The sequence below is a fragment of the Epinephelus fuscoguttatus genome, linkage group LG7 (assembly GCF_011397635.1).
Source record: "Epinephelus fuscoguttatus linkage group LG7, E.fuscoguttatus.final_Chr_v1".
Taxonomy (NCBI): Eukaryota; Metazoa; Chordata; class Actinopteri; order Perciformes; family Serranidae; genus Epinephelus; species Epinephelus fuscoguttatus.
In genome coordinates this window covers 22121650-22134211 of record NC_064758.1, presented here as the reverse complement: position 1 = coordinate 22134211, position 12562 = coordinate 22121650, and the positions used below count along the sequence as shown (strand labels likewise).

General features: G+C 40.2%; 2 protein-coding genes across 2 annotated transcripts; both read right to left on the bottom strand.

Moving 5' to 3' along the window:
* Window positions 1-1910: 1910 nt before the first annotated feature.
* On the bottom strand, window positions 1911-4961 carry LOC125891398 (pepsin A-like). Its single transcript, XM_049580666.1, has 9 exons — window positions 4857-4961; window positions 4467-4608; window positions 4224-4341; window positions 3323-3441; window positions 3025-3221; window positions 2822-2938; window positions 2596-2740; window positions 2298-2396; window positions 1911-2199 (listed from the first exon to the last, which is right to left on the bottom strand). Exons 1-9 carry the CDS (start codon window positions 4910-4912, stop codon window positions 2062-2064), a joined length of 1131 nt encoding a protein of 376 aa, XP_049436623.1. The 5' UTR covers window positions 4913-4961; the 3' UTR covers window positions 1911-2061.
* A 3026-nt stretch (window positions 4962-7987) lies between these two features.
* On the bottom strand, window positions 7988-10084 carry prok1 (prokineticin 1). The gene is made up of 3 exons (XM_049581013.1): window positions 9902-10084; window positions 8705-8830; window positions 7988-8320 (listed from the first exon to the last, which is right to left on the bottom strand). Exons 1-3 carry the CDS (start codon window positions 10082-10084, stop codon window positions 8201-8203), a joined length of 429 nt encoding a protein of 142 aa, XP_049436970.1. The 3' UTR covers window positions 7988-8200.
* Window positions 10085-12562: the final 2478 nt, after the last annotated feature.

The following is a 12562-nucleotide window of genomic DNA, read 5'->3' as shown; positions in this document are numbered from 1 at the left end:
TTTTTGATTTTGGGTTAAACTGTCCCTTTGAGAGAAATGACGGGTCCAGCATTTTTGGATCTTGACCCATACTAGGGACTAAAAATCACTATTCTTTTGTCTGCTGTTAGTTCCCCAATTTGTATAAAAGTGCAATAGTTAATCACTGAACAACTCTTTAATTGTATATAGTTTTGTGTCGTTTGTGAAAATGATAAATGACATCAAAATGAAACCATAGTGGATTAAAGAAATGAACATAGTCTGGTAAAATTATGACAAAACATTTGTTTTTGATTTTATGTCATTTTCTCTTCTGACACTGTGTTCACACCTTGTGGAACTAGCAGCAGAGTTGTCAGATTATGTCATCAGGTTATCTTTTGTTATATCAGTGTTTGTACTTATCAGTTTCCTCTCGATTACAACCTGGCCCCGTGGCTATTCAGAGAGCCGCTCGATATTCTATTTTTGGCGTCTTCTCCCCTTACACAAAAAAGCTGGTGGCAATCCTTTTTGTTACATCTGTAAAAGGTCAAGTTTCTGTTCAGAGCGAATGAATGAGCAGACGGAAGAGCTTCTTATTCCTGTGACATTTCAGCGCAGTGCTGTATCACAAAACTACAGATGTTTCTGTCTGATGTTTTTGCTGTACTGATGTGTAATCTTCGCAGTGGCACCCTCATTTTTTTTTATATTTTATGGTGGCCAGATGGTGCCACTGAAAATCTTGGGATGGCACACCAAAACCAAAAGCCATAACTGAATTTGACAATAAAAGCCAGAACAAACAGATTAAAAAACAGCACGAATCCCAGGGCTGTTGTGATAATAAACAAACACTGAAGGGTATGCCCCATTTAAAATAACCTGTGCAATATTTCACTGTGTGCAATAAACATTTTTTAGCTGGGGACAACTGTAATTTTAAACCGTGCAATATGTAACTGTAACTGGCTGCTAAATGCACATTTCTTATACATAACAGAGATTTCTCTGTTTCTTTTTTTTTTTTTAATTTTATACAAGCACTCCCGTTTCTGCACACATGTATATATTCATTTATCATTGGTCTGTTTTCACCATTCTATTCATTAGTAATTCCCTTTTAACCTTGTACAAAGGTTTTGCACCAAACAGGAATGCATACAATTTTGTTGTACTTGTACAATGACAATAAAGATTCTGATTCTGATTGAAATAACTAGCACACTGCACTTTGCTCTGTTTTATGTACTTACATTTTACACTTTATAGGCTACTTATCCACAGTTTTTTGTAATGTGTGTGTGTGTGTGTGTGTGTGTGTGTGTGTGTGTGTGTGTGTGTGTGTGTGTGTGTGTGTGCGTGCGTGTGTGCGTGCATGCGTAAAAGAATACAGTTCTCCTTAAGGAGAGACAACAGATTTCATTGTATGCGTCACGCAATGACAATAACAGCACTCTAATTCTAATTCTAATATGCAAAAGGCCCCATCACCTTTTCAGTATTATAGCAAGACAAACAGGCTTTGTGGTTTTGCCTCTTTTTGTTGTAGTTTTGCATTTTTTTGTGGTTTTGTGTCTCTTTATAGTTATTTTGTGTCTCTTTGCTGTTCCTTTGCATCTTTTCATGGTCATTTTGAGCTCCTTCCTGGTTGGTACAGAGTGACATTTTGCAAATGAAGGCCAGGGAGGCCCCCTGACAATCTGGGCCCCTAGGCCTGTGTCTAGTAGCCATGTTCAGTAATCCATCCTTGTAGGAATGGATGCTTTACATTGTCTAGTTTCACAAGATACCACTACCTTTGTCTGGCTTAAAAAATGAGCATGCCACAGCCTCTTTAAAACAGTAATGTCGGCCTCCAGTTATTTTCACTGAGGGGCTGGGGGGTGCTGCTGGATCATTGTCTCAGTCACGACAGTCAGACACAAAAAAGTACACAGAATTGCTTTGGTTGCTATAATCTATTTAATGCAAAGGCTGCTACAAAATGTTCACATGTATTTCAGTCTCCATTTGCACATTTGTTTTGCTTTTCATCAGACAAGCCCCCACATGGAAACACACCTGTATAGTTTATCCATCAGGAGTCTCATCTGACTACACAGATTGGGCCAGACCGACGTACATGGCCTGGGTGTCAAAGATGACATAGTACTCCCTGATGAAGACATCTCCCAGGATCCAGAGCTGGTCTGAGCCACCCTGGCCAAAGCCAGTGTTGCAACCATAGTAGTTCTGCGGAGAGACAAGAGAAAATACATTTACTCTCCCCAAATGTTCATTACAGTGTTGAAAAGTGTTCTGTTGTAGTGGGTGGCAGGGGTTTCACTGACCTGAGAGACGTAGGCAGATGCAGGGATGGTGAAGTCGTGTCCATTGAGAGTGAAAGTGACCTCAGGCATGCTCCCGACGTTCTGGCAGTTCACCGTAGACTGTGAGAAGAGTATTACACACAGAATTGAAGACCACGTAGCAGCAGAAGTTGTATTTATTAGTATTTTACAGGTTTCCAGCGAAATCAAGTCACTAAGTCCTGCTTAATTATTTTTATTTGAGAGGTTTGACGTCAGAGCACGAACTGTCTGTTTACTCTGGGTTCAGAAAGTGGTACAGTGTGATTGTATGACTCACCTCTCCGTACTGGTTGGTTGAGGCTCCAACCCAGGCATTTATGTTGTTGATGTCATTGGTCGGTCCAACGATCAGGGAGGTACCGGTGTCAATGATGGCCTGGCAGCCACCAGCACAAGCCACAGTCTGTCCATTGATTTTAACACTGTAAGAAAGATTACAGTAAAGCGAGGAAGCTTTGTGCAGTGTGTTTGTGGTTAGTATTTAGTTTGTGTTTTCCTTTTACCCGTCCATTTTGATCTGCCAGTAGGTGGCAGAGGTCAGAGGGACCCAGGTGACTTGTCCAGTGTAGTGGCTGTTGTCAATACCACCAAAGATGACCTCACTGCCCTGCTCGCCGTGGCTAAGAGACAGAAAAAAACAAATTCCCATGAATTAAATGGGAAATGACACACTCCCAACCCACATATTTCCATCCTGCTTCAGTACCTGCTCAGGTAGACGGAGAACGTGGGCTGAGACACCAGTCCTTGCTTGACCATGTTGTCAAAGACAGGCACAACATTGTCAGCAGCAATGGTCTGGAAAGCCAATCCCAGGATGCCATCAGCAACCATGTGAGCCATGAAGGGAGCCTCTGTGCGGCTAATGCCAAACACCTGGTTTTGCACGGTGATGCCGCCCACCTGGACACACACAAGACAGCTGTCAGTCACAGTTCAACAGACCACGGAGATATGCCTGTTTGAAGTGTAAATATGCATTTTGTTCCAGGGGCTTTGGTTACCTCAACATTGTCAATGGCCAGACGTCCAGTCATGCTGCCAGTGCCGTACTGGATGGACAGAGGCTGGTCGCCCCATTTGAAGGTGGAGGACTGCTGAGGGTTGAATGTCCTGTGGTTCTCTGCAGGGGTGCAAATGTGTATAATAGGAATAATAATCATATAAACAGCACAGAGTGCCGTACTTCTGCCTATACTTAGTATTAGATGTTCAACAATTAGATCTTCTGCTAGTAAAATATATTAAACTAAAAAAATATGCACTACAAGTTAAATTCCTGAAATCAAAGTTTTACCAAAGTAGAAGCACAGATATACATGAAATTAAAAGTACTTAAGTTCAAAGATAAAGTGTTTCAGAAGGGCTTCTGTCAGTGTAATGTAATTATACTGCTGGCATATTATTTCTGATGCATTACTGTGTATGCAGCAGCTGCTAAAAATGAAACTGCTACTACTTTCATTAACACATGGTTAGGTAATCTTTAACAATCTATGCATTAATTTTGAATTGTATTTCATAAAATAATTTCATGTTTAGGATTTAAAATAGTAAGAGTAGCTGTCAAATAAAAGTAGTGGAGTTAAATGATGAACAATGGTGATTAAAGTACTTGTGTAAATATAGTTAGTTACATTCCACCACTGTGTAAAACACTATCCAAATATTTGAAGCATATCAAGCAACTTTTAACAGCCTGAGCTGCAGTGGTAGTCACGGTCATAGCCATAGATTTCAGAGGGAATGCAGGACACACCTCCTCCCTTAATATTTGTTTTTATTAGGCCACCAAGTGTTTGACGATCAAAACTTTCCTGGGGGAGGACCCCAAACCCCTTGTTCCATATGTGTCCACCCCAATACTGAAACGAAACCTTCGCCCTTGATCTAAGCAACACTTACGGCAGGCCTGGCTATTGCAGTACACTGAAGGGACCCACAGGTTGGAGGAGCCTGTGTCAAAGATGACACTGAAGGACTGAGGTGGGGTGCCGATGGAGATCACACCATAGTAGGACAACTAGAGGGACAGAAGACGACAAGTTGACAGATGCAGATTAACATGGGCTTGACTCAAATGTAGCATAAAATATTTTTCTCTCAACTTAACATAAGATAGAGACACAGCTACTGGTCTGGGCTTACATCAGCATCGTTGGTCATGGACTCAGTGCCACTCTGCTGGAACTTGGCCATGGGGTTGTATGGGTACTTCTTTCTGTACTCCTCCCATAGTCCTTTCTCCTGCAGGTCCTGCCTGGCAGTCTTTCCCTTGATCAGGGGAATCCTGCACATAGAAAAGGTGGATAGAGAATCAGCAAAATGCTCACAATTTAATAAGCTGGAGAAATCAGAGAGCAAGTTCTACTTTGAGCTTTGTGCAAGTTTGAAAGGTGCGATAGCTCAAAACAAGATGGCCTTTAGATTTTCCCTCAGGAATAGTAGATGGAGAGATTGCCTTTCAGCCTACTGAAGCGGAAAATGTCAAAGAAATAAAGGAACAGGTTGCTTTTCAACCAGCCTGATCAAACTTACTTATGGAAGCATTCGGAGAAAGCCACGAGGGCTGAGAGAACCACAAGCCACTTCATCGCGTCCCTTTGCTGCTGGACTCAGACAAGTGAAGTTCTCGTGGCAGAGTCCAGCCCTTAAATACAACAAATCAAGGTTGTGCCTCCAAAATGCCCTTCCGCATGAGTTGATATCATGTATCAGCTGGAGATAAGAAATATGTGATACAGCGCCTGTTATCTGGGAGCAAATATCCCATTAAACGAATGGACACTGAAAACTTGTGCTGGAATTCATAGAATATTTTGAAGCAACTATTTACTGTAAATTCAAATATGTTTCATAAAGTGCAGCTGATATTTTGTATTTATGTTGTTTGTATATTGTCAAAATGATCACACTTAATAGAAATTATGTTAAATGTACAACAGCAACTTATTATTACCAACAGTGACAACATTAAGACCGCTGGTTTTGTTTTCTCCTTAAGTCTGTGTGTGTGTGTGTGTGTGTGTGCGCGCGCGCGCCTGTGTGTATGTGTCATCACGGCAAAATGTGGCCCTGGTGACATTTATTGTGACGGAAACTACTACTGAAGCCAATTTCAGTATTTTGTCACGTGTTTATATGTCCGTCTGTCTGTCTGTGGACAGATTTTGTCAACGTGATGACATCACACCCATGCAAGATGCAGTCACGAAACCTTACATTTTTTGGATCAAAATGAAGGCCAAGTTCGAAGATTGGTGTGATCTGAGCGAAGGTGCCAGAAGTAGGAGTGTAGGAAGTAGGAAGTCACAGATTGCTGTATTGAGGCTGGAGTGACCTCATCACAAGATGAGTCTCTGCTGAAAGCTTTGTGTTTTATTGTTTGTACTGTGAGGCGGCATGGTAGTGCAGTGGTTAGCATTGTTGCCACACAGCAAGAGGATTCCTCATTCAAACCCTGTGGTTCCCCAAGGTGGGCAGTTCAAATCCTGGGCTGGGGGAGCCCCTCTGTGCAGAGTTTGCATGTTCTCCCTGTGTCAGGGTTGGTTTTCTCCAGGTCCTCCCACAGTCCAAAGACATGCAGGTTAATTGGTACCTGTAAGTGTGAATGTGAGTGTGAATGATTGTCTGTCTCTATGTGTCAGTCCTGTGATAGTCTGGCGACCTGTCCAGAGTGTACCAATGTCAACTGGGATAGGCTCCAGCCCCCGCAACCCCTAACAGGATAAGTGATTATGGAAACTGAATGAATGAATGTTTCTGCTGTTGTAGAAAGAAATGTAACTGTTCTATTTTTTATCTCAGGTATTGTTTAACTCAAGAAGTCCTGAAAACAGTTCAGCAAGAATAATTATGTGAAGGAAACATGTCGGAGGGTTCATTGACTTTTATTATCCAACAGATCGAGGTAAGGTCCTTAACAAATAACTTAATGTGTTGACATGTAGATCAGGAGATTTGGTGTCTGGAGTTCCTGTTTAACGTTGATACGGAAATGTTCCATGGGTTTCCAAAGGTGTGAGCTGAGGTTACTTAATGGGCAGGGTTATCTGATAATGGTAGAACGCAAAACAAAGGCACGGTGACATGGTGTGATGTATGAGCAAAGAACAACAACAAAACACAGTTAACACAGCACATATATTGTACTTTGCCTCTGATTAGAAGGTTAATTGCACATTATATTGACATAGTTGATATTACATTTATTTCCATTTGTTATTGGTGCATTTCTTTTGGTTAATTGTTAACAAGGACCAAAATAACTGATTACTACTACTACTACTAAGTAATCTAATTTTTAAATCATGATTAAAAATCCATTGTGCATAACTGCTTCTATAACCTTGGGTTGCATCTGATTTCAGAAAATATGTTTTGCACTGAGTTTATTCCATGGCTTTAAGTAACCTTTAACAAAGCACAGTAGTATTAAGATTCTTTATTTAAGTAAAAGTAGCAGTACTACACTGTAAAAATAATCCATTATAGCCTAAGTAAACAATAACAATGTGACTTGAGTGATAGTAGATATGTATAAGCATTAAAATGTACTTATAATATAAATAAAAGCAAAAAAATACTTATGCAGAAAACCATCATTATTAGTTGAGCATTAATGTGTAAGCAGTTTTTTATGTTGCAGCTGATTTAGCCATCTTTGTAAGGAGGATTAATCTACAGCAAAGTGTTGTATTTTATCAGCTTGTCATAGGTTTTCTGTGTAATAACCTAATCAGCAAAGTAACTACAGCTGTTAATATACTGAGGTTAAAAACACAGTATTTTCCCTCTGTAATATAAGGAAATATGCAAGTAAAAGCACCTAATTGCATTAAGTAAATATACTCAGTTACATTACACCACTGTCGATAAAGTGTAATGAATCCCACAGCTCACAATATCTCTGGTGATTTATTGTTTTGTAATTAAATCCATTGAATTCATTTGACCCTTTTTGTTGTCTTTTATAAAATAGTTTGGCGTAATAATACCTCAACTATTAATATTAGTGATACTATTCTTATCATTATACATAATTTATATACATATATAAAACAGAGGGTGAAGAATTCAATGTCTTACACAAAGATACTAAAGCAGGACAAGAGGCAGTCTGTCTCTCATGACAGCTGCTTTGTTTCTACTTTATATAAAAAAGACCATATGTTAGAAATGACATCATCTGAAATGACAGAAAATGTATTTTAAGAGCATGTTAAGCTCCTAATGTGAATGAAAAACTGTCAAAAATGTCTATTTAGAAACAAACAAAGCCTAAATCTTCAGTTGGAAATGTTCGGGTTTTAATTCACATCTGCAGTAGTCAAATGTTTGGACATCAGTGTAGTTACATATGAAGGTCATCATGACTTTGCCCAGGACTTCATGAACATGACCTTCATCATAATCAGACCGTGATTAAAACCACTTGACATCCCATAACACACATTATGTTGAATCAAGCAACATAAACTGAACACAAGGGGAAAAACCCTCCATGGAGCATGTGCTCGACATCAATGTTGTTATTATACTTTTATTGACAATAATATTAATACATTTCTATTGATAAATTAACATAAAGTGAGCATGAAAACAAAACAGCAAATGTTTAAACTGTTCACAAATATCTTCTTTGTTTTTATTGAGTAAAAAGTGTCTGATATCTGCTGTGGCTCTTTAAAGGTTACACTCTCTTGACATTTCTGTCCTTGACGTGTGATTGATTGAATCCAGACTACGAATTATAGTGCATAGAGTACACAAATAAAGAATACAGCCAGTGAAGATTAAATATGTTTCTGATCCACGGCCTGGTCAAGTCTTCACTCTGAGTGCTGTTTCTGATCTTCTTCGTCTGAATGTTTGGGCATCATTTAAAAGTCCAGGTCTTTGAAGTTTTCAGTACATCTATACTTGCTTTCACCGTACCTGGTGCACACCAAGTCGGGGAGACAGGGGCAGGTGTGATGTTGCCTTTTCCCTTGATATGGCACCTGTAAGTGGGAGAGAGGAGTGGAGAGGGATAATCTGACAGTTTAAATCCTTCATCAGCTGACAAGTGCAGGTCTTAAAAAAAGTCTGAATTCACTGACAGATGTGATGTTAGCAGAACTAATTGTTGCCATCTCCAGATGATCACTGTGATGTATGGCTCTGATTGGCCGGTTCGCTCTGGAGAAGATCGATAGCGTCTGCAGTTATCAGCAGCTTTTCTAAAGCTTCAGCCAAACCTGCCAACAGCTTGATATAATCTGAATTTCCACTTGCGCAGAAAACAAGTGTGGGCAAGAGAATCTATGTGTATATGTGTGTGTGTGTGTGTGTGTGTGTGTGTGTGAGTGATGCAGGAAGATTAGTGACCTCACATTTCTCCCTACCTTATGGCTAAAGGGGTGGCATTCATCCCCTTCCACACCTCTTGGGACGCACATCCTCAGGCCCCGCAGCCATAGACTGACAGCACAGCAAAGACCAAACCCACACTGCATGTCTCTCTCACAGGCCTGCAGGACAGACAGGGACAGAGAGAGAGAGAGACAGAGAAGAGGCGGTGGAAGACAGACAGAAAAGAATAAAAGAGGCAGACGAGGAGAGTCCTTTTGATGCCAGTTTGGTCATGCTAATAGAGATACCCTTTAATGTTTGAATCTATTTCTATTTTTACTAATTGTAACAGAGATGCCCTCTCATGCTCGTACAGTGAAAGCCATTTTATCCATTGCCTGTCATCTCCCTAATCCATTTACAAATGAATATCAATTGGAGGACTGAGATAATTTCCTCTTGTTATTCCAGTGGACTTGAAGCGGAGGAGGATGTGGTCTCCTGTCAGTCATGTGTAATCAAATTTTACAAAATTATCCAGAAAAGTGAACTGTGCTGTTTACAGTTATATAGTTTTTTGCATATTTATAGGTTAAATGTGACAAAACCAAACCAGAACTCTATGTGTTGGAGTGCAATTACAGCACGCCTGCCAATGCAGAATTAATGCTGAAACAATTTGATTTGTTGATTATGCCATCAAAAGAAAATAAATTGCCAATTTTGGTTTTAAGTTAATTGTTTAGGTAGTTAACTAACCAGAAATGCCAAACATTTGCTGGCTCCTGCCTCTCAGATGTGAGGATTTGCTTCTTTTCTCTTTTTTGCATTGTTGCAAATGTAATATTTTTGGGTTGTTGACTGTTGATCAGCCAAAAACAAGCAACTTGAAGAAGTTACCTCAGGCTCAGGAAATTGTGATGGCCATTTGTCACTACTGTACAAGTTACGCACCAAATGATTGATTGAGTAATGAAGAAAATAACTGACAGATTGAGCAGTAGTGAAAATAATTGTTAGTTGCAGCCCTAGTAAGTAAGTAAAACCACAGTTTCTCAAATCACTTTTAAAAAGAATGAAGGCAATAACAAAAAGAGATAATAAAAATGTAAAATGCTGTCTGTAATTAGACATTACTTGGAAGAGTAAATTGGGTAATTAAGAGTAATTAGACGCTCCTCTAAAAACAACATGAATCTACTAAACTGATGTAACACCAGAACAGTGTGCAGCAGAAACCTCTCACTCACCCCTGTGATGACGGCTCCTCTGGTCCAGCTCAGAGACACCAGCAGGAAGGACAGCAGCACCGCCCTGAAGCCCATGACAGCAACAGGAGAACTGGACTCTCTGAACACCCTCAACACTGGACGACAGCTGTTAACGGTCTGTCCTGCACCTCGCACTGGATCCCCGGCTCGCCAGTCAGTCATGAAGATTCCCAGAACTCCTCAGAGGGGGGAGCCACAGTCTCTCCCTCTCTTTATCCCCCTCAGACCCCCCCACCCAACCTGCCCTCCCTCTCTCCCGCCGCATGTCTCCCCACGCCCTCTCTGCATGTCTCCTCAGAAGCTTCGTCATCTTACTCATCTGGGTGACGGCTGATGGAGGCTCACAGTGGTCCCCTCTACTTGTCCATCTTTGACCGTCACACAGGGTCTGACCATACATCTGCTCAAGGCAGAGGCTGACAGAGTTTCCATGACTCAAACGCTTCAAGCCAACACAAAAAAATATTGGAAACTATTCAACAAGTGATGACATGCGTATGAACTGAAGTGAGTCTGACATCTCTTTGTGAGAGAAAGGGCACAGGTGCCATGAGATCCTGATTTATTTATCAGCCAGGACAAGACAAATCAACATCAAAGCCATATAACGAGTTTACTGAAATTACCACCGGCTGACTCATGAACTGGGCTTCATGTGAGGATGGAAAGTGATATTCCTTATTTTATTATGGGATATATGTGCCAGGATGCCATGTGCTGTGACTGCTGTAATTAGGGCGGCAAAATATGCAACAAAAAAATCATAATGCAGTTATTTTGACGACTGTGATGTGAGTCACGATTTTGGTGGGAATGGTGATTTTTGCATTTTATTTTCACTGAAAAAAAATTATGCTGATGTGATATTTGCTAGGGTTTTTATTACATCAGCGCTTCAGTGTATTCAGTGTGATGTATACGATCTTATTTGTTTGGTGTATATTTCAAAATATAAATTTTGACAGTAAAATATGTTATTTCTGTTCAGAGTTTCAAGAGAAGGAATAACACCTTTCAGTTTGTTTCCAGGTCTAAAATGACGCCTCTTTTATTATGTTTTTATTTGCACTTACTTCATTTGAAAACAAAACAAATGCTAAAAGTGCTTGTGGCAGTGCTTATGAACTATAGTGTCACTTGATGGATATTACATATAATAAAAAAGTCTTTTGTGCTTAATTACATAAATAATAGTAACAATTCTGAATTATATTAGCCGTTATACAGTACAGGGTGGTGATACACTGACTCACAGTCAGATCTCTATTCTTGGATCATTTGGAGATTTACTGAACTTGTAAAACGGCCATATGTCACAAATAATGGGATCTAGTGTTGATGCCAACTTCCCTTCATACAAGATTAAAGATTCCTTGTGCGTGTGTGATGCACAATTGTGTGTGTGTGTGTGACAAGGGAAGATATCGTGTGTGTGTGTGTGTGTGTGTGGACCTTGTGAATTATTCTGCATGCATAAACTTGGACGTGTGTTTGCCTACGTGCATGCTCAGACAGTGATGAGCAGCAGGTTGTCAGAGGAAGCGTCCCGGCTCTGATTTAAGCTGTGAGAGGAGAAATGTGAGAGATGGAAGAGCAGAGAAGATAGAAGAATTAGTGGAGAGGAGGGAGAGCATACCCCATGGGTAGTCAGCAGCACATTACCCTGCTGCTGCGCAGGTGATGGATTCCTCCAATGTAGCGGCCACATAATTACATTCACCCATTTCTGCCCTGTCAGCAGGAGCACTGAAGCCTTGCCGTCTTGGGACAGGCTGCAGAAATCATGCAGGGAGGTGAGCCCAGGCGGTGGCCTCCAGCTAACTTTGGAAGAAAACACAAAATCCATCAACAAAAGACTGCAAGAAACAAGGTCCCTGCCTTAGACTCATAATATTAATACTATATTTTATGTTCAATAGGTATTGGTAAAGTTCACATTATGTTGCTTTAAAGTTTATCATGCTGAGTAATGTTTGCACCAGCCCATGAAGGTGAAGCTGGTGCTAACTGGGAAGGTACAGATGATTTAGTTTCTAAAGATGATTTCAGTTCTCACAGATTTAATCTGAGTGTCGAGCAAGAACTTCATGTTTCCCTCAAAATAACTTTCATGACTGCAGAACATGTGACACTGGAGCCGGTCTGGGCGCCCTCAGCTTATTGTGAGAGTCATCTGATTGTGACTGCCTGTGCACTGCATGAGAGCAAAGTGGGAACTGGATTATAAATAAAGATTATATATTCAGGAGGGAAAAAAACCCTCAGCTAATCTAATTTTAAATTTATGCAACTATGAATATCCAAATCAATTTCTCAGTGTGGCTGGTAGATGGTATAATGACACATGAGTGATGAAATATCAAGAGGAAGGGTTTCATTTCACAACTAATCCAGTTTAGAAAATGACTTAAGTGAATGAGGAGAAATAATATTTACATAAACAATAGTCTATATTAAGCTTATATATCAGGTGCTGATAGTAGATTATGGAATATCCCAAGGACATATAAATAGATAGGACATAAATCTTCAAATGTAGTAGATTTCAGGGGGTTGGGTGGGGGTTCAGGGGAATGCTGCACCTCAATATTTGGAACATGTGCATTTATCTCTAAAAAAAAAAAACCCAAAACAAAACAT